This window comes from Gracilinanus agilis, chromosome 3 (assembly GCF_016433145.1).
Source record: "Gracilinanus agilis isolate LMUSP501 chromosome 3, AgileGrace, whole genome shotgun sequence".
Lineage (NCBI taxonomy): Eukaryota > Metazoa > Chordata > Mammalia > Didelphimorphia > Didelphidae > Gracilinanus > Gracilinanus agilis.
In genome coordinates this window covers 360,906,868-360,930,339 of record NC_058132.1, presented here as the reverse complement: position 1 = coordinate 360,930,339, position 23,472 = coordinate 360,906,868, and the positions used below count along the sequence as shown (strand labels likewise).

At 36.2% G+C, this 23,472-nt stretch overlaps 1 protein-coding gene across 2 annotated transcripts in view; it reads right to left on the bottom strand.

The window, feature by feature from the left end:
- Positions 1-23,472, bottom strand: part of IFT57 (intraflagellar transport 57) — a 79,217-nt gene that overhangs the window by 37,845 nt on the left and 17,900 nt on the right. For both annotated transcript variants that reach the window (XM_044670105.1, XM_044670107.1), the window contains exon 6: positions 11,851-11,973. In XM_044670105.1, coding sequence (XP_044526040.1) covers positions 11,851-11,973 — 123 coding nt within the window. The remainder of the gene's footprint in view (positions 1-11,850; positions 11,974-23,472) is intronic.

The following is a 23,472-nucleotide window of genomic DNA, read 5'->3' as shown; positions in this document are numbered from 1 at the left end:
AAATGAGGAAATTAAATATTTAAATAATCCTATCTTAGAAAAAGAAATTACACAAGGCATAAATGACTCCCTAAAAAAATTCCCCAAACCAGATGAATTTACAAGTAAATTTTATAATTAATTCCAACACTACATAAATTATTTGAAACAGGTAAAAGAGTCCTATCTGATTATTCCATCTATGACAATTTTTTTTTTAAACCCTTGTACTTCGGTGTATTGTCTCATAGGTGGAAGAGTGGTAAGGGTGGGCAATGGGGGTCAAGTGACTTGCCCAGGGTCACACAGCTGGGAAGTGGCTGAGGCCGGGTTTGAACCTAGGACCTCCTGCCTCTAGGCCTGACTCTCACTCCACTGAGCTACCCAGCTGCCGCCCCCATGACAATTTTTAAAAAAGAATCCTTCCTTTCTGTCTCAGTATCAGTTTTAAGACAGAAGAACAACAAAGGCTAGCTACTTCATGAATATGGTTTTGATACATAAACCAGAGAGCAAAAACAGAGAAAGAAAGCTGTAGACCAATTGCCCTAATGAATATTGATACAAAAATCTTAAACAAAATATCAGTGAGGATGACAAAACATGTAATGCATGGCTGGTTCAATACGAGAAAAACTATAAACTCATATAATGGTGTATACTTAGAAAACCTAGAGAATCAACTGAAGAACTAGTTGAAACAACAACTTTGGCAAAATTGCATGATACTAAATAGAGAAATCATTAGCATTTCTATATATTACCAACAAAACTCAGTAGCAAAAGATAGAAAGAAAAAGACCATTTAAAATAACTTCACACAGTATAAAATATTTGGGAATCTATCTGCCAAGAAAAACCCAGTGTCTGTATGAACACGATTGCAAAATACTTTTCACATAAGACAAGACATAAAAAATAACTGGAGAAATATTAATTGCTTGTGATTAGGTTAAGCTGATATAATAAAAATGACATCAACCTAAATTAATTTACTACTTTAGGGCCATGTCAAAACACTAAACATTATATTACAGCATTAGAAAAAAAATAATCAAATCCATTTGGAAGATATCAAAATGTCAAAAATAACAATAAAATCAACTTTTTAAAAAGTGAAGAAAGGCAGCCTAGCAATACTAGCTCTCAAACTATATTATAAAGTAGTAATCATCAAAACAATCTGGTACTAGAAACAGTAGCTGATCAGTGAATAGTTTAGTTACACAAAATACAGAAGTAAATGACTATCTAGTGTTTGATAAGAACTCACTATTCAACAAAAAATGCTGGGAAAGCCGGAAAGCAGTCTGGTAAAAACCAGACATAGACCAACATCTCCCAATGTATATCAAGATAAGGTTAAAAGGGTTACACACATTACATGATTTAGATATAAAGGATTACATAATCAAATTAAAAGAGCATGGAAAAAATTATCCTTTAGGTAGATGAATAAGAGCTTATAACCAAACAAGAGAAAGAGAGAATCACAGGAGGTAAACTGGATAATAATTTTGATTACATGGAATTAAAATTTTTACATAAGCAAAATCAATATAGTCAAAATTAGAAGAAAAGCAAGAAACTGGGGGAAAATTGTTTATAGTAAGTTTCTCTGATAAACATATTATTTCTCAACTATACAAGGAACTGAGTCAAATTAATAAAAGTAAGAGCCGTTTCTTGTTTGATAAAAGGTCAAGGGATAGTAACAGGCAATTTTTAGAAGAAATCAAAGCCATAAATAGTTATATGGAAAATTGTTCTAAAGCACTACTTATTAGAGAAATGCAAGTTAAAACAACTCTGAGATACTGCCTTACACCTATCAGACTGGCTAACATGCCAGAGAAGGAAAATGATAAAAGATGGAAGGGAGGGGGAAAAGTGGAAACTAATGTACTATTGGTGGAGTTGCAAAATGTTCTAACCATTCTGGAGAACAATTTGGAGCTATACTCAAAGATCTATAAAATTATGAGTACTCTGACTCAGAAATACCATTATTAGGTATGTATCCTAAAGAGATCAAAGAAAAAGGAAAAGGGAATATATGTACAAAAATATTTATAACAACATTTTGTGGTGGAAAGAATTGGAAATTGAGGGGATATCCATCAATTGGGGAATGGTTGAACAAACTGTGGTATATGATTGTGCTGCAAGAATGGGTGTTTTCAGAAACACTAAATGAGTGTTTTCAGAAAAACTTGGGAAGATTTATATGAAATGATGCAAAATGAAATGAGCAGAACAAGGAGAACATTGTACAAAGTACCAATAATATTTGTAAAGAAAATCAACTGTGAAAAGACAGTGATCCATGACAATTCCAAAGGAATAAGGATAAAAAATGTTCTACATCAAGAGAGAACTGATGTAGCGCAGATTGAAGCTTATTTTTGAATTCATTTTTCTTGCCTTTTTTTTGGCAACATTTCTAATAAGAAAATGTTTTGCATGACTTCCAATGTTTAATGGGTTTTACATTGCTTGTCTCCTCAATAAGAAGGGAAAAGGCTGCAAGCAGGGAGAAAATTTGGAATTGCAGATTAAAAACTGAATGTTAAACTTAGGTTAAAATAAGGTTTATTAATTCTTTAAGCACTGGTTGTAGCAAAAGGTGATAATGGTTTAAGTGTCAAAGAACAGGAGCTGTTGGACCATGATTAAAACTATGGATAACCCATAAAATGGAGATTCTGTATGCTGCCAAAAAGAGTATTATTAGGCTGTATATTGTCAATGCATAGATATTGTAATATGCAGACAGGAAATGAAAAGGGGCTTTACCTTTGTTGCTGGCAAGCAGAGTAAGGAACAAAATTAAACTCTTTGCAAGAAGGCCAAAAAGGTAAAAGGGTTTGGTGAGATGCCAATTAAACCTGGGATTGATTTAGAACTGGTCCAAGGCCATTTAAAAGAAATCCATAATGGATTTATATAATGGTTGCCCTTTATTACTTGTCTTCCCTATCTCCATGGTAGTCAAAAATGAATTTAAATGAAGAGTGAGATACATTGATCCTAAAGAGAATTTAATTTATTTCTGTGTGCATGTATATTCATGCCTGCACACAAGTGTTTAAAGACAGTTTTAATTGTTGATTGCTCTACATGCTAAGCGTAATGCAAAAGATTGTCATTTTAGCCAAAATAAGTTTTTGTTTTAGCCAGAAGTTGAACAGCAATGGAACATGAGGTGGTATCTGAGTATAGCTGTTCAAATTCAGAGGAAAGTGAATGCTTGAGGAGATAATTTCCTAAAAGAAACCTGAAAAATATGTTTTCATATAAAATTTGTTTATTTGGAATGAGAAAAATACAGATAATTTGTATTCATTAGGATCTTGTAAACAGTCTAGTGTATAATTCTATTTTACTACATCAAGTTTAATGGAAGATGTCTGACTTAATTATAGTATTTTTCTAACCAATCTGTATAATATAAAAATGTAGTCCTCTGGCTGCATTTACCATTTGCTCAATCTGAAATATTCAGAAAGAAAATGCTTTTGATATCAATTGGAAATAACTGATATAGGCCAAATTGCCTAAAAATAGGAATTTCTAAAGCCTGGTGATTATCTAATAATTTTCAGGCATTGTATTTTCACTATGACAATTCAAACTAAAAAGTGATGATATACTTCAAGAAATAGTAAAAAACAAATGTTTTGGAACTTAACAAGGTGAGTATATTGAATATTGCCTAAATCTTGAATTTTGCTATTAAAATAAATATGATAAGAACAAAGTTACACTATAAATATGACTCGTTTTCAAACTCTTTAATTCTTCCTAAAAACTAAGATACGCGGATCTACTAAATGTTAAGGGAGAAAAATCTATTTAATGTTCCTCTTTACTCACACTAAAGATGAATGGAAAGTGCTATTTTCTGTGTAATTATTAAAAACTCAGCTTCTGAACTGAGGTTTGAAGAACCAGAATGAATGTTTCTCTTATTTAGGTATGAAAATGTTTATGAAATACTGTTTGAAATGGTTCCTTGGTAAAAGCTTTAGGACCTTGCCATGCATATTTCCTTCTCTGACAGCAGCTATAGATATAGTAGTAGCTAGGAAATCACTTAAAGAAGTCTGACCCAATATTCTTTCAGATAAAATAAAGAGATGTGAATTTTATAATAATTCAGTTAGGTGTATTTTAAACTTTTCTCCAACTTTCCTTCTCTCCTCTGACACTACCACCACCCTGGTACGGGCCCTCATTTTGTTTATGCAAAAACTATTGCAATAGTTTGCTAGTTGGTCAGCCTGCTTCAAGTTTCTCTCCATTCCAGGCCATCATTCACTCTAGCTGCTAAAATGATTTTTCAAAAGCACAAGTTTTACCATGTCATCTCCCTACTCAATAAACTCTAGTGGCTCCCTTTTACTACTAGGATTAAATATAGAAAATCCCTTGCCATTCAAAGCTCTTTATAATACTTCCCCCAGCCTGAACTCCGCTAACCCCCTCCCATTCCCAGTCTTCTAACATTTTAACTATTTCTACATATTCTTCAATACTCTCATCTCCTTATACAAGGCACTCCATTCTAGACATTTTCATTAGCTGTCATTCATGCCTTCTTGGCTGAATGCTCCTCTCCCTTATCTCTTCCCTGCTTCCCTCAAGTCCTGGTTTAAAAATCCATCCTTCACATAAGTCTTTCTCAATTCCCCTTAATTCTAATATTATTTTCTGTCTCTTGGCTGCATTAAATTTTGTTTGATCTAATTTTTAGGAAGTATGTAAAATTTACCACATTTTCTCCTAAGCCATTTTATTCACCTTCTAATTCTTTCCTACAGATTTTTTATTTCCTCTTTAAAGTTTTTACTTAATTTCTCTTTTGTATTCATGTAATCCTTATGTAAAATTCATTTCTTCCTAAAAGTCTCTGCTTGAAGTTGTTAGGGTATTTACTCTGTGTTTTCTTTGGTTTATACATCTCTCATCTTTCCAGTCTTGGTTCTTCAAATGGAGTTTTATGTGAAGAGGAAACTGTACCCCTAGGTGTCCCTTTTGAAGATTTTGGCCTTGGTTGGTCTCTACAAAAGTCCCTTAAGTTCTTGTGCTGACCTCCACCTCACAGAGTTTAATTCCTTATGGAACTTCAGGGCCCTCTATGCTGCCTCATTACTGAATGCAGAGTCTTAGAGTATCCTATTCTAAGTGCTGCCAAGCACATACTGGGGCTACTATTCCCAGAGGCTTCTATGTTCTATATTTCTGACCACTCTGGGACGTTCTCAGGGAAGTCTTCCACTCTTACAGTCTACAGATAGAGAACCTTGTAGGCTACACATCTTTATATCATCTCTGGTTGTTCCAGAAGGTTACTAGTTAGTCTGCATGGCCTGGCACTGGCTTTGCTAGAGGCCCTCTTTCCAGGAATAGTAAACATCTCAAGGACTTCTAGCTGATTTTTTGCACAGTTCTAGAGAGGAGAAATCATTTGCTAGAAGTCATTTTTTTTAACCCTTTCTTTCTGTCTTAGAATTAATACAAGTATTGGTTCTAAGGCAGAAGAACAGTAAGGGCTAGGCAATTGGGGTTAAGTGACTTGCCCAGGGTCACACAGCTAGGAAGTGTCTGAAGTCACATTTGAACTCAGGTCCTCCCATCTTGAGGCCCAGTACTCTAAACATTGAGCCACTTAGCTGTCCCTTATAATGTGTTATTGAATTTCTTGAAGACTATTTGGTCTTTTATTATATTTAGATTTTTTCTGGAGTAGGTATATGGGAATTGGGCTCTCCGCTGCCATTCAAGGTAGTCATCTTGGCTTGGAGACCCTTAGGATCTACAGTTATTTTTGTCCAAGACAGATAGCTAGCCTGGTACTGAAGTAGACAAAAACCTATAATCCCAGGCCTCCCCAGGAAGCTTTAAAGGCTCAGACTCATTTCAGCCTATGGTTAAATTTTATGACATTAGGAAATGCCTCCACTGATAACAATGAAATGTAACACATCCTGCAGTAACACTAAGAGCACAAACATCTGCTTCTGTGAGATATTGCTCGCTTGCTTGCTTCTGCCAACGCCTATAAGGAAATATACATATATGAATGTTTGAATCCACCAATGCTTTCCTTTGGCATCTGTCAATCTGTATTCCTATAAATTCTGTTCCTACCCATTCTCTCACTTAAGAGGGTGCCCTGGCCAGTATTAAAGGTTCCTCTAATTTGAACTTCTGGGTGTCTGTACATTGTGGCATGAAGTGCTTCAGTAGTTTTAGTATTTGTTAAATTCTTATTATATTTCAGGCAGTGTGCTGGGTACTGGGAATACAACTAAGAAGCAAGCAATAGAGTTTACATTCTAATGAGGAAAGATAACAAATAAATGGGAGGTAAAAAGGCAGGAGGAGTTATAGAATGGGTGGGGAAGAGGGCACTAAGAATAAGGTTACACGGTTTGGAGCTACTAGTCTTCAAGTACAGAAGAGACCTGGTTCCAGACAAGATAAAAGTGAATGGGAACCCATAAGCCCAGAGTTGTTCCAGGTATTGGAGTTCAAGGTTCCTATGGAGGGGTGAAACAGGCATGATGGCCAGAATGGAGTCCAAATGGTCTGGAGCTGTTGGCCAGAAGTGACTTTGTAATACTGGGTAATATTAGTTAGGTTCCTTGAGGGTATAAATCACCATGAATAGATAGCAGTCAAGTTCCCCCCCACCCCCACCCCACCTTTAACAAGACTTAAGAGATTCTTTGCTATGTCTTGGGTTCCAAGCCTTAGGAATACATTAGACCATTCTCTTGTTAATAGATTGGCAAATATCAGCTTTGCTGCCCCTGATCCAAAAGTCACCAACCAGTACTATTCTTCTCTTCTGACCTTTAAAGGATGGTTTCTCACATGACATATCTTATCATTGCATCATTCCTTAAATGACAGGCATCTGTATTCTCTTCAAATGACCCAGAGCACCTGCCTCTCTTCAGAACTTCACATTTTTTTTTCTTTTTAGCTCCAAATAAGACTGTTGTTTTCCTCTTCCTCCTTTTCTTCTTCATAATAGTCTTCTGGTCTCCAAACTTTTAGTGTAGGTCAGTGATGACAAACCAATGACATACGTGTCAGCACTGACACACATCGCCATTTTCGATGACACGAGGCCGCATGTGGCTGCATACAGAGAAGTATGGGGCCGCATGCCAAGGATGAAATATTTGCTGTAGTGTAGTATAGACACTCTGTGCTCTATAGATGACAATTCTACCTATGTTAATTTACCTATTCTGCTTTATTAAATAGTTATATATTACAATTATACATTTTTGTTATTTAAACTATAAATATCGTGAAATTATGGTTTTTTTCTCGAAGTGGCATACCACCCAAGTTATGCTCAGTTTTTGGGTGAATTTTGACACACCAAGCTCAAAAGGTTGCCCATCACTGGTGTAGGTTAAATTTTCTTTTTTCCACTTTAGATCTCCCCTACCTCTTATTCCCTCCACTTTCTAAATTCAGTCTTTGAAGGGTCCCATTGAATATTAAGTAGATGGCACTTGGCCAGGGGTGCTTCCACAGTCCCTTGAACTAAGGCCCCAGGTTTTCTGTGTCTGATACCAATGTGGGTAGAAACCTAGCCCAGTGGAATTATCCTGTCCCATACTCATCTAGTCCCAATCAGTACCCCACACCTCAATCTCAGTTCTCTCCACTTCCAAAGCTGCTCTCTTCCTTTGGTGACCTTGTTGAGCCCTTTTGCTTTTAAGCACAATCAGGTCTCCCCATCTTTCAAAAAACAGAAAACAAAATAAATAAAACAAAAAAATTTCACTTGACTCTATTCTGTATTTCTCCTTTTTTTCCCCAGCCAAATTCCTAGAAAAAACCATCTACACCCACTCACTGTTTCTACTCCCTGTCTCTTACTTGCTCACTCTTCACTCAACCCTTTGTAATTGTGACCTTATCACTCAACTAAAACAGTTCTATCCAATATTACCAATATAATTGCTGATCATCTTTTCACAATCCTTTATTTTCTTACCTTCTATCATATTTAGTTGATAAACTCTCCTCCTGGTTATAATCCACTTTCTGAGTTTCTGTGACATTATTCTCTTCTAATTCTTCTACCCATCTGACTACTCCTTTGCTGGCTCATTTCATCCATATTATGACCTCTAATCACAAGTGTTAATTAACCTAGGCTGTGTCCTTTGCACTCTTCTCTTCTTTCTCTCTTTGTGCTTCATGTCTTGAATACACTCTTCTGCACCTCTGTCTTCTCAGAATCTTTCTCTTTCTTCAAGATTCAGTTCATGGACCAACTTCTAAAGCCTTTCCTGATTCTCCCACAATGGCTACTGCACCTCTCTCCCTCCCTATCTTGAATTTATATTCTTTTTATTTATACTCTATATGCTTATGTAGATTTTTATCTCCCTTGATAAAATGCAAGTTCTCTGGGAATAGCAAATACATATTTTTTTTGCATAATGCATCTGTACCCCTAGAGTCAAGTACCTAGTGGACACTTAAATGCTGGTGGAATGATTGCATAATACTTCTTACTGAATGAGATTTAAAAAAAAACATAAGCTATATGTGAATATTTAGAGTTTTTATTTCCTAAGTACCATAAAATTATTGATATCTTCTCTTTTTATATCACCTAATTTTTCCACTTATTCTCTCACATGTAATAAATAATTTTTTAGGGAAAAAAGAAAGAAAAAGTAGGAAAAGAGAAAAAAGCATGCAGCAAAATCAATCAAAATATTAAAAATATTTTTTAATGTATACAATGTTCCATACACATAAACCTCCTATGTCCAGCTGGGGGTAGGTGATTGGGAGTGGAGAACAGGGAAGGAAATGTGAAATGTGGAGACTTCTCGGATTTCTTCATTAGAGTCTTGCTTGTTTGTAATTTTACAATATTCTGCCTTTCAATTTTCCCAGAAGTTCTTACAAATAAGGAGTTATTTCCTAAATAATTTATGTTTTCAGGCTTATCAAACACTATTTGACAGTTCCATTATTTCTCATTTTTCCTTGTCCAATTTGTCCTGTTCTATGGATCCAACTCTCTCTTTTGTAACTAACACTATATAGATTTGAAGCCTGCTGCTTTGTAATATAGTTTAAGGTCAGAAAGAGCTATTTCTTCCTCTTCATTCCCTGCCTTGATATTCTAGATCCTTTTGTTTCTACAACTTAATTTTGTTATCAATTTCTGCAATTTAACTGATAGCTTAATTGGTGGAACACTAAAAGTGTAGGTTAGTTTTGAAAGTTGTCACTTAATTGGAGAAAGTAACTGCAAACCATTCCAGAATATTTGACAAATGTCCATGGGGTTATAAAGAGTCTGACACAACTTAAATGTCACTTTGTCAATCCATAAGCACCTTCAGTATGAAGTGGAATTAAGAACTATGATAAGTTGTTCTTTATTTCTTTAAGGAACACTTTGTAATTGAGTCTCAACAAGTATATTCTGTATGCTCTTGGAATTTGACCTCCGGATATTTTAATGTATTGAAGCTTCTTTTTAAAATCCTTTATCACCTCCTCTTCATAGCTTGACAGCCACACCAAACTTCCTTATGCCTCAACAACTTTATAGCTACATACTGCTCCATTTTCTTTTAGTACTAGCTTTTCTTTTTCTTCTATCAGTTTGCTTAACAACCAGTTTCATAACAATGATAAACAGAAATATAAATCCCTAGTTACAAATTCAAGTACCACTGTCACCAAACTTGCTAGTCAAGTCTCATTACTTGTAATTTGCTTTCCTTAATACTTTGAGAATTTTTTTTATTTACAAAGCTACTAATCACTTAGAGAACTCACATTTTAAAAGTTCTTAGCTACTAAACTGTTACGTCTTATTAATAGGTAGTAATTATTTTTTTACTGAGTAGATTAATAGCTTTTAACATCTCTCTGTGTAACAACATACCTATCCTAATTCTAAGAGCTAATAGAAGAAACATAGCATTTAAAGTTGTTGGAAGGGCCCTTAAAGAAAATCTAGTTAAACTGTTTTTACTTTATGAATGAAGAAACAGAAGGCTAGGGAGGTTAAATTACTAAGCCCTGGGTTACATGAGGAAAAAATGCATGAGCCCTTGTCCCAATTATAAATCCCACATTTTGCCATCATGTCATTTTAGTGTGTTTAGTCTCAAAGCTCTCCAAAACCTTCCCCCAAATGAAACTACATCAAGTACTTTTTTCCCCAGCTTTGTGACTCTGACTCATTTAGCACCCACTTCCCATGGTTTCATCATTTTATAACCAACTACTGCCAGATGCTCCTTGAAGGCAATCATCTTTTTTCCACCATTTAACCAAAAAGGACACATATAGTTTTTAAAATATTACAAAAACTTGGGTCAAAAAGTTCACATGGTGCCTGAAAAGGATGGAGGAATCATACAGGTAAAGGACAGTCCATTAGGCATCTTCTGGCAAGTCTTCAGTCCAAGTCTACTGTTCCTCAACTTGATCACCATAAAAGTCTCTGACACTGGCTAAATTTGTTGATCCTGAAAGTAGCATATCTACTTCATGTCTCTCTCTTTTTTTTTTTAACCTGGAAAGTTTTTGGCTAATCCCCTTTAAAAACTGAGCTTATAAGAGCTAGCCTTATGAGGTTACTTATTTCCTGCTAGGTTCTATGCCTATAATGGGGATAAGCTGCTACAAGATCACGTACAGGTCAAATCTTATTATACAAATTCTTTTTAACATACTGTGATTCTGTCTTATTGGATTATAAGGAGAAGTGGGTATTAATAGGGGCCCAGAAATCCTTTTGTTATGCAGAAACTTTTTTGTGGTAAAATCTGTTACTACAAAATTGAACCTATACTTAATTTTTTTTCTGGACTTAATTTTCTTAAATACTAGATCCATTTGTGATTTATACTCTTTATTATTAGTTGTATTATATAGAATGTTTAGTGGAAACACAGATGTAAATAAGCCTTTAATACACATGTAGGTAATATATTTTAAATATTCATATTTAGACAATGAAAGATTTTTAAGTTCAAGAGTTTACTTATAAAATTTTTAAAAATTAATTCATTTCCTCATGATATTAAATTGTACCTGATTAATTTAGTTTACTAACATTTTATTATAACACACTACCTGTGATCATAACAAACTGGTTTTTAATTTAATTAATTTCTTCTGATAGAACAAAGCCTAGGACAAGGATTTATTCCTAAAAGAGGAATAAATTCTAAATGAAATTTCAATAAATTCCAGAATGATCTAGTAAGAGAAAAAGAAATTCACATTGACAAATATTAACATATAGGAGATAGGATAACACCCCTGGAATAAGCAAATATGAGCCATCTTAAATAATAGTTACATGGTTTTTGAAACAATGTTTCTTCTTTCCTAAATCAAGTTGGTTTCTAGGAAAAGAGGACTAAAATAATTATAGTCCAGGAAACCTCTTGTCAAGCTAGTTTTTTCAATTCTAAATTGAAAGAGATTTCTAGGCTCATTCTGGGACAGCACTCAAATGTCAGCTTAAAAGATTTTTTTCAACTATTTTGGAATTTCAGAACAAAGTCCCTTGTGCCATTCTGCTATGGGTATACAATGGATCAAAAGGGAAAGAGAGAGAAGGGGAGGGAGGGAGGGAGGAGGGGAGAGAGATAGAAAGACAGAGAGAGAGACACAGAGAGAGAGAGACACAGAGAGAGAGACAGAGAGAAATGAATGAAAATGAGAATATTTGGCTTTTTCACCTAGGCATGAGGCTGGTTCATTCTTCCAGAATGGGAGGGGGACACTATCATAGTAGTACTGACAGGAGCAGCTATCTTCACCATCATGCCTCTGTCTGTTTCATCATACCTTATTATCAGTTCGAATCGTGACTTTCAGTTGTGGTAGTACACGTTCCACTTCTAGATTCCATTCTGCAGCATCTGTTGTAGATTCCAAAATATCTTCTTGTTTGGCAGACTCGTTCATATCCTAAGAAAAGAAAGATATTACAAGACTGAGAGCTTATAAAAAGATATGGTGAAATCTTGAAGCATTTTAGCAGCAGTACACAATTTAAATCAGGCACAGTACTACTGAAATTATAGTGGGAACAGAAACTATTCTATCATCTCACCCCTATCAAAAGCAAAATTATTCAAAACTATATGTAAAGTGGCAAGAGTACAGAAATCATAGGCTCATAGCCTTAAAAAGCTGGAAATGACCTTGGAGTCTATTCTAGTCCAATTTCTTCCTTTTAAGAATGGTGAAAATAAATAAGGCCCAAGTAGTTTAGGTGACTTGCCTAAGATCACAAAGGTAGTCAGTGGCAGAGCCAGAATTTGAATATAAGTTCATTTCTTTAAAGGAAGGCACTGTGTTTCAGTGGAAAGAGTTCTGAACTTTCCTACCGACCATGGAGTCAGTGGATTATTCTGAATCTCAGCTTCTGCTATCTAGGTTCTGTAGAGTAGTTATGTCCAACTCTATATTTTCTTTTTTTTCTTTTTCTTTTTCTTAAACTCTACATTTTCTTGGCAAAGTTAATGGAATGATTTGTCATTTCCTTTTCCAGTATAACCCTGTTTTACAGATGAGGAACTGATGAAAATAAGAGTTATGTGCCTTGCCCAGGGTAAGTGTCTGTAAGGCTGGATTTGAACTCAGACCTTTCTGACTCCAAGCCCACTGCTCTGTCCATTGCACCACCTAGCTGCCCCTAGGTTGGTCTACCTAGTCTTTTTTTTTTTTAAAAAACCCTTGTACTTCGGTGTATTGTCTCATAGGTGGAAGATTGGTAAGGGTGGAAAATGGGGGTCAAGTGACTTGCCCAGGGTCACACAGCTGGGAAGTGGCTGAGGCCCGGTTTGAACCTAGGACCTCCCGTCTCTAGACCTGACTCTCACTCCACTGAGCTACCCAGCTGCCCCCCTCTACCTAGTCTTAAGTAGGAGTTTGAACATAGACTTTGGGTAGGGAGCATGGTATGATGGAAAGGGAGGTCGATTTGGACTTAGACACCCTGGATTCAAATCTGGATTTGTTGTGTATTATCTGTGTGACAATGGACAGGCCAATTCCTTTCTCTATTTCCTTATCCATAAAAGTAGGGAGTGAGTAGATTCCCTCTGAGATCCTTTCAATCTTTGAACCTCAAAATGAAAAATTATATACATTCTTATGTTTGGAATTTAAAGAGACTTTAGATGTTATCTAGTTTGCCACCCACCCCCCCCATTAAATGAAAACTTGGGCACAAAGTGAAAAGTGATTTGTGCAAGGTCACTGCCAAATCACAGAGGCAGGTTTCTCACTGTAGATCGGTATTCTTTCTATATGCAGGCTTGCAGCTCAGGCTTTTATTGGTGCTTCAGGTCATTGGAAGTTCAGGGATTAATTTCCTCTCAAGAGGCTTAAAACTGCACTAAGACTTTTGGGACATGCTGTATAAAGAAAATACAGGCTCTGGTGAGTGCCTAATGGACAGCTACATACATAATGTCACTTAGTAAGAATTGCACTTAGTTATCCCAGTTCATAAGCTGTTCCATGCTCTAAGCTGGACACTTTAGCAAGTTGCATTAACCTTTTCAGAACACAAGGGTATCATTTAGTTCATTTATGTAGTAATTTACTAATCAGTAAGATGCCCTAGTGAGCTGAAAGCCTTTAATGTAGCCGCTCAAATTTCCTAATTCATTCCTAAAAAATAACTTGTACACCAGAAGAATCTATCTAATTATTTAATGAGGAAGGGGAGGAAAGAAAAAAGCCAGGGTTTATAAGGCAGCATTAACTCAGGACACTTCAATTACTTCCTGTTTGCCCCATTTACTTGACTACCATTTTCCCCAACAGAAATTCCTAATGCCTAGTAACTTGATGCATTAACCAAATAAACCATAAATTTGAAAGAGTATACATAATTTTCAAAGCCTATACATTGCACTGGTTAAAATATTCCCTTAGAAAATTATACTTACCCAACTCATTTGTTCTCTATTTAGTACATGTAATTTTATGTAGGGCTCTGAGTAGAAGAGAAACAAAAAATTGCTTTGGTTTAATCAAAATGGTCTATCATGATGACAAAGCCCTCCTATAAATCAGCATTCACAGGGATAGGTGCTACTTGTTGGAAACAGCCTTTTCTAGGCAAGAGCTGCTGCAGGAATACCTAGGCCTAAATCAGACCATGACCACCTTGAGTTATTGGACCACAGCATCATTCTGGATGGCAGAGTTCTATTGGCTAACAGTTAATCCTCTTTAATTTTAATTCTTTTTTTTTTTAATAGGCAATAGGGGTCAAGTGATTTGGCCAGGATCACACACCTAGGACCTCCCGTCTCTGGGCCTGGCTCTCAATCCACTGAGCTACCCAGCTGCCCCCTATTTTAATTCTTTTTGATGAAAATAAATCACACATTCATTCAATTCAAAAGAACTTAATAAGCACCTAATAATAAATGCCAGGGGTTGGGATACAAAATAAAAAACAAATATGACCCTGTCCTCAAGGAGCTTATAGTCTATAAAATATATCCTTATATATACAGATAAGAAAGCTTACATACACAAAGAAAAAGTACAAAACGTTTTCAAAATAATTTCCAGAAGAAAGGAACTAATAATCACCAAGGAAAGGAAGAACCTTCTTGTCTTCTTAAAAAGTTTATTAAAAACACTTTAGTTTCTTCTTCATAACTCAGAATCATCCTCATGAACATTAAGTTTTGTACTGTATGCAATATAGTGGTGCCCTCATGATTTATTAAGAAATTTTTGGAGGTTCACCCTCATAGAAAATGGCCCTAGACCACTAACTTGAGTTCTTATGTCTGCCGCTTTTCCTCTACAATTTTCTGTCTCATCCTTTGCTACCCAAATTATACCTGTCTGAAGCAACCCTCCTTCCAGTTTTGCTTCTTGCAATTTTTATGGCCTTGGAAACCATGTAATTAAGTTTGTTGGTGTTATGTTTGGGGTTCAGTCACACTCCAAAAGAATTTGTCACTCAAGTTCTGTTCATCTCAGGCAAAGCTTTTATTGGCATTATTCTGAAGATCCAGCTAGTAGTGGTGGAGCTGCTGCTTGCTTCTCAGGAATGGAGCCACCTTCCCCTGAGGAGTGGGGGACATGATTTTTAAAGAGAAAAAGTCAAGGTCTCTCTGGCCCCTCCCCTAGGCTAGGCTAGAGAAGATGGACAGACACCCATAGGTAGCTCTACATAGGCAGGAGCTCATGGAATTTCCCCTCATGGCTATTCATTGGAGGGAGCCAGAAGACCAATTAAGTACCCCTGGCTTGGACCACAGCTCAGGCTGATATCATTTTGTCCTTGAGAGTTCCAGCCCCCATAAGTTCTCTTGGCCTTGGATATAGGCAAGACATCTGGACTGGGGCCTAGTCTGATGTCATTTGATAACTGACACAGGGATTCCAGTCCCCATCATTACAATTATGTCAATAATAAGAGTCAATATGCTTTGAATAAAGGCCTTGAGTAAAGGTACGTGGCCTTATTTAGAGGATTTTATGACACCCATTTCAGTGATTCAAAGGTCTTTTTAGCCTCCTTCCTAAAATTCTTTCTTAAAAACAAAAACAAAAACCTTACATTCTTAGAATTAATACTCTGTATTGGTTCTAAGGCAGAAGAGTGGTAAGGGATAGGCAATGAAGGTTAAGTGACTTGGCCAGGGTCATGCAGCTGGAAAGTATCTGAGATTACCTAAATCTTTCTTAACTTTGTTCTAGATAGGGGAGATAGCCAAACTCCAGATAGGTGAGACATTACGACTGGGTAACGGAATTTCCCTCTTCATTTCTCAGGAGCAACTAGAAAGCTAGAATGAGGAACAATAATATGCTACTTGGATTAAGAGGATTTTTCTCAGAAGAGGTAACCATTTTTAAGTAAGCTAAAGTTTGGGCTGGAAGAATCTTTAAAAATGTTGTATGCTTCTTTAAGGGCTGTATTTTTCTTTAATTCAGTGAGTCTGATTCATTGCTTTCTTGCTATATTAGGTTTTGCATGATTTAACAGTATATTACCATGAAGATAAATGTTTAATAGTACAAGTTAAAATGTATATTCAGATCTGTTCTGAATGATTCAAATTAAATACTGGTTGTAATCTATCAAGGGAAGAAAATGGATGGAAGCTCATGTCTTTAAATACACTTGGTTCATGAAAATTAAAAACAAGAAACAAAAAAAACTACCCTCAAGTTTCATGGCTGATGAGAAGAAATTTTATCCCAAACTAACTAAACAGCATTTGAGGAAATCATATTCCCATAGCAAAAAATGTTTTTTAAAAAGGAAAACAAAAAAATCAATACAAAACTATCATTTATCTTTTCAGCTAGAAATTTTAATTGATCTTTGAAAAGTCTGATGTCCAAATTTCCCTTTTATTAAGCTAGTTATCAAGAAAATAGGTTGTTAATCATGAGAGCAAGAGGCATTAGATGGATAGTCTGAGTAGGGCAGAGAAGGAGTTTGGGGAAAACAAGAAAAAGAACTAAGCAAGATATAAGAAATTATAGAATAGAGGTAGTACAATCAGCATTAGTTGGCGAAATACATTAAAAATCATGTATGTAACAAAGTACCAAGGCACAACAAAAAGTCGGAGTTGGTCTTTAGAAATGCCAGGTCCCATATGGACAAACAATAAGTGGCTTAAACTATATAAATGTAAGCAGGCTGTCACTGCCTCTATTTTCTTTCATTCCTTCCTAATTCTAATCCCCTGTAGCTTCCACAAGGACATTCAGTATTAAGTCTGTTTGGTTTTCTAGGTACTCTGAGACCATATACTTATTAGCACATCCTGACACCAAACACAACCTTTAAAGAAACCAAATTACTACTTATTCTGTGGTTTAAAAAAAAAGTTTTTAGCATATTCTTTTCAAAACAAACAGAAAATCAAGTACTGCTCTGTGGCTGGCAATGTGCAGAACAACAAAATGAGTACCAGATACGGTCAATTAATTACAAAAATTTTTTAATTTAATTCCTACTAAGTGCTAGGTGCTATGCTAAAAACTGAGGTTACAAAAAGGAATAAAAGGCACCTTTTGCTCTTAAGGAGTTTATAATTTAATGGGGAGAAAGGAGAACAATGTACAATATATACAAAATAAGCTAAATATGAAATAATTAACAGAAGGAAGAAAATGGGAAATAAGAGGTTTTTGGAAAGGTTTCCTGTTGAAGGTGGGACTTTTGGATAGGCCTTAAAAGAAGCCAGGAAGGTCAGTAGGTGGAGTGGAGTGAGAACATTCCAGGCATAGAGGACAGTGAAAACAAAATGCCTGGGGCTGATAGATGGAGTATCTGTGAGAGGAACACTCAGGAGGCCAGTGAAACTAGGAGTGAAGAATACATGTTAGAGAATAAGGTATTAGAAGGCTGCAAAGGTAAGAGGAGGCTAGATTATGAATGGTTTTGCATGTCAAACAAGGTATTTTTGTATTTGTTTCCAGAGGCAATTTGAAGCCATAGAAATTTATTGTTGGGCAGTAGGGTGGGGAGGGGGAAACTGTTCAGACCTATACTTTAGAACAGTGATGGGCAAACTTTGGCCCTGGGCCAGATGTGGGCCCCCTGAAATGTTCTATCCTGCCAGGGGCCATTATTCCTAATCTGATGAATACAACGAGTAGGATATAATACAATGAAACTTGAAAGAGTTGCCTCAGAAACAGACTGACAGATGAGCATTTCCTTTCCTTTGGTCCCCTCTTTAAAAAGTTTGCCCATCACTGCTTTAGAAAAATCACTTTAGTGGCTGAATAGGGAATGGATTGGAGTGGGGAGAGACTTGGGACAGGCAGTCCCACCAGAAGGCAATTGCAGTAATCAAGACAATCACCACTAGAGTGATGGCTGTGTTAGGGGAGAGAAGTGGGCATGTTCAAGAGATGTTCAAAAGGTGAAATCAAAAGGCTTTGGCAACAGCTTGGATGGGGGTAAGGGGGGTAGAGAAGAGGAGCAAGCGTGAGAGAGTGAGGAATCCAGAATGACTCCTAGGTTTTGAACCTGAGGGACTGGGAAAATGAGAGTTGGATAATGAATTCTGGTTTGGATATGTGATCCTTGATCACTAGGAATTTATAAATTTATAATATTTTGGGTGTAACAAGATATATAAAGATTATACATATATACATATGTATGTCAGAAATTATGACAGTCAATGGTTACCAAAATAAATGTTAAAGACAATTACAGAAGAAATTAAGATGAGAAAAAGTTCAATGTGTAATCGGAAGATTTTATAGAGGAGGTGAGACTTGAACTAGGCTTTGAGGGTTAAAATTTAATTCGGAGAGAGGAGAGAGGGCATTTCTGATAAGGATAACAGATGCTGGAAACGATAGAATTTAGGGTAGCCTAAATGGAATGGCCTGATGGAGCAAAGGGTATGTTGTGAAATTGTGAAAAATAATATAGGACAGGAGTGTGAAGGACCCTGCAAGGGAGCCTTTGAGAGATCCTGATTTTATCCTGAAGGCAGTTAGTGATTATTGAAAATGTATTAGTAAAACAGGGAAAGTGAATTTTAGGAAGGCCCAACAGTACATGCTTAATTAATTATTGTGGATTAACTGATGGATAGTGAGAGGCAGTCCATAGACAGACTTGAAATCAGGAAGATCCAGATTTAAAATATGCTGCTAACAGTAGTTATGTGATCCTAGGTAAGTCCTGCAGCCTCAGGGCCCCAGGCAACTCTCTAAGACTATCAATTGTTTAAGAATTGCTGATGTAAACTGGAAGAGAAAATTTGGCAAAGCCCAAAAGAAAGCTCAGTGGTAATGTGAAAGATGAAATCATCTCTTCCTTCCTCACCTTCACTTATCACACCTTCCATTCTCTTTAGTTAGGACCTCAACTTACTTTAAAATACTTTTCTCTTTACTGAGAAAATTGAGACTATGCATGAGTTCTCTCTCTTCTGCTTTTTTTCCCCAAAACTCCTATCTCTCAGTTTTTATTAATGAAGTGACCCTTTCCCTTACCAAAGCCAACTCCTCTTAACATGCACTTGATCTTACCCATCTTTTCCAGCATACTGCATCCCTAGTCATTCCCCATCTATCATTTTCATCATTTCTCTCAACTAGATTTCTTCTTGACACCTTCGAACATATCCAAATCATCCTACCCAATCTCTCAAATCATCATCCTATATATCTTTTCTTTCTTAAACTCCTAGAAAAAGCTATCTACACTCATAGCCTTGACTTCTCTCCTTCATATATTATAAGATATAAGCAAGCACCCTGCTGACCCCACATATATGTACAAAAATGTATAATAAAGTTTAATTGATAAATTAAAACATAGTAAGCCACTACCAACATTAAACATAGTAGTAAAACATACTATATAATTTTTACATATTTATAAATATCATTATACAGTAGTCCCTGTTATCCATGGGGGATACATTCCAAGACCCCACACAGTGCATGCCTGAAATTGTTAACAGTTTTCATTTTAACTTTTAACATGTTAACTTTACTTTGCAGCTCGCCCTCTACCCCCACTCCCATAAAAAGCCCTAAACACACCACCCCCAACTGAAAGCAGATGAACTGATACATGGGTGGACCTCCTCCAGGTGCAGAGAGAAAAGACCTCTGCCCCACTCAAGTACTAACAGTATTTGATACTGTACTACCTCATCCAGCAACCCCCTCCCTGCCTACCTTCTTTTCATGAATGTCCTCCGGTAACTGAAACTGTGGGCAAGGCGGGGGGACTACTGTATGTATATGGATATTCTGAATGTATTGGAGAAAGACTAAAGTTAAAAGGATCTTAGCTCCTGTAATAATCCAGGCAATTAGTGATGAGGTCTAGAATTAGGATGCTAGCTTTAGAAACAAAGAAGGTGGGGAGAGGCGGCTAGGTAGGTGGCTCAGTGGATTGAGAGGCAGGCTTAGAGATGGAGGTTCTGAGTTCAAATGTGACCTCAGACTGACTGTTCCTAGATGAGTGACCCTGGGCAAATCACTAAACCTCCATGGCTTAGCCCTTATTGCTCTAAAAATGGGGGAGAGGGATGGAGGAGTGCTGGGGGGAGTGGAGAGAGAGAGAGAGAGAGAGAGAAAGAGAGAGAGACAAAGGGATAGGGAGAGGAGAGGAAGGAAGGAAGGAAAGAAATGAGTTGAAAGGCATTGGAGACTTGATACAACTTGGTAACTGGATATATAGGAAATACAAATACTTGATACTTTGAATCAAAGATGACCCCAGGGCTTCAAGCCAACAATAGCAACAACAATGACATCATCAAGAAATCATATGGATTAAGATTTTTATGTTAAATTTCTGGAGGACACAAACTATAATATCCTTTTATTTAAGGTGTCACCACCAAACTGTTACATCCACAAGGTTTTATTTGCCACATGACATAATAGAATGCTATTTATCCTAGTGTTAGGAAGCACCTCCAAATTTTTCTGAACCAGAAGGAACATTGAAAAATCCTTCTTTCTGTCTTTTCCAATTCCACAGTTGTACTACTCAGATCAAAGTGAGAATCCATCCTATTCTGAGTAAAGAGAATCTAAAACTACATGAACAGATTGAGCTTAACTCTGTTCTTTCTACTGAGGCGTGCAAGAATCATTTTTCCTCCTAAAAGCAGAGGAGATAGACTTTTCTCCCCACTTTTCCATATATATGTCCATTTCCAGATGTTTAGGTTCTAGGAATGAGGGAAAAGCTGGAGAACTAAAAACAATTCAGCCATAGTCTTTATTCTATCATGGAGAATTATTATTTTTTTAAACTCTTACCTTCTGTCTTGGAACCAATACTGTTTATTGGTTCCAAGGCAGAAGAATGGTGAGGGTTAGGCAATGGGGGTCAAGTGACTTTCCCAGGGTCACACAGCTGGGAGGTGTCTGAGGTCAGATTTTGAACCTAGGACCTCCTTTCTCTAGGCCTGGCTCTCAATCCACTGAGCCACCCAGCTTCCCCCTACCATGGAGAATTATAAACACATAAGGAAAAAAAGCATAAAAGAATGGTTACTTTTCAAATTAACAAAAAAAATCATGTTTCCTTTTTGACTGCCATATTATTACAAACTTGTACTAGTAACATTAAAGCTAAAACTAAAATAACATTTCCATTCTAAGCCCCTACTTTCATTTTCTTACAGCTTTTGCTTTTCAAACTGAAATTTCACATTCGTGGTACAATGATATTTTTTGCTAAGCAATTAAAAACCAATTGTGTTCAAACCTTTTAAGATGCTTAGTTTTATTCTGTATAACTAAGGATTTGGTTTCTAAAATCTCAAATTGAGCATTTCAATGAAGAATAGTGTCTATGACATGTTTGAAAAAAATGTTTTGAAATGAAGTGATGGGCATTTAAAAATAGCATTTAGAGCATGCATAGCTCCCTTGCTTTTTTTAACTAGAGAAAGAAAATGCAGTGTGCCAATGTGATACTGTTAAATGTGAACAGACATTGCCACACTATCCCCCCCTCAGCCCTAGCCCAACCTTCATTCTCACATTTATGCAGCCTAAACCCTCTCTTATCACTGCCACCAGAGATACCCAATCACCAAAAGCCTCTGTTTTCCTAGTGGTTTCTCAGTAGATTTGGGTTCTAGATACAAGGATCTGGGCACCACTCCTAACGCTGTTTCTACTGGAACACTCTTCCAAACAGCAAGCATATAAATAACTTCAAAGTGAACACATTTGATAGTTTTATACATGACACATTATTGTATTTTCTTTAAAGTTTCATATTTCTTGCCTTAGTAAAGGCCCCCTTTTATTCACTTTTACTAAAATAATCCCTTCTACCTTTCAAGACCTCTGTGTTGAATCATAAAATCTGAAATCTATTATGAGACAAACCTAAATAGTAATCCTGTTGTGAAAGCGCAACCTGTGCAGTCCTAAGATGCAGTCAGACACACACAGCTGTCTCAGGCAGATGGCTTTAGTGGGCAACATTGTGAGCTTGCCAGATTTTTCAAAAATGAAAGAGCTTTCTGCCTCATTAGTACTTGAAGGCTGACCATCCACAAACACCTGGTATTCTAGACTTTTTCCTCTTGTGGAATAGCAATCATAGTCTTATCTGTGGAAGATATTTATCATACAACCCGAGTCAATGGAATTTCATACTTAGAAGATTTTGCAAAGTCACAAAGTAAAAAAAAAAAATTACCTATTCTATGTAACTGGGATAAGATAAAGTTCCAGCCAGGACACACACTAGTGGTGAATCAGGACAGGGAAGGTGCTATTTGTGTCTCACTACTCATAATTGGTTATTTTTTTCCCAAGGAAAAAGTCATAAGACTTTAATATCTGATATAAAATTATGAAGAAGCACATTTTCTTCCTTCTAATAATCATTTATACTTTCATCTAAACTATTTTTCCTTTCCTTTTATAACTAAGTGCGCCATCTCTATTCTATACTCCTACTTTTACCTTCATCCCAGGATCACCAAGAAAAAATATTGTGTAAAATAATGCATTCAAATGGGACATGGCAGTTAATGACATTGTAACTGTTGTCGGATTTTAATTCAGAATTCCTGGGCTTGTTTGGATTTAAATGCTAAGTTAATAGTTCTATTCAGTGGTTTGCTGGTAAACATTTAACAATTGGTTCTCTGGGGGGAAAAAGTTCATGACACTTTATAAAGTTTAATTTGCATTGTTAACATTCTCCATCACTTTCTTAAACCTAGACAATAAATAAAATAATAAATTGAGCCTTGATTTGAAGTATTTCTTGATATTGGAGATAAATATTTACTGATTTCCAACTTATAAATGCTCACTCTGAAAATTAAACTACTGAGCCAGTTTGAGCTGGCTCTAGCATACCTCTGGTTGAATTCCCATTGTTCAGTGGTCTGTTATTTCATCTTAAGTTCAACAAATGTTTACTGAGTCTTTACTATGTACAAAGTACTTACCATGTACTTAGGGAAATACAAAAAGATGTATTTCCTGTGACCTAGGAGCTCATAATCTGGCAGGGGAGGTAATTAAATGAAATGGTAGCTACATTCCCAAGATAACCCACAAATGCTGATTTAACCCATACGATACTAAAAATATAGAAGTTCCAGTTGTACTATAAGGAATGATGAATTGCTTGATTTCTATCAGAACTGGAAAGACCTATATGAACTGATGCAGAGTGAAACAAGCTTAGAACCAGGAGAAAACTGTATATAGTAACTGAAACATTGTGGAATGATCAAATGTGATTGACTCTGCTACTAAAAGCAATTTAATAATCCAGGACAACTGAGGGCCCTCATGAGAAAGAATTTATTCACATCTATAGAAAGAACTGTGAGAGTAGAAATCCAGAAAAAAACATATGATTTATCACTTGTTTATATGGGTATGTGATTTGGGGTTTTGGTTTTAAAAGATTACTCTATTACAAGAATGAGTAATATA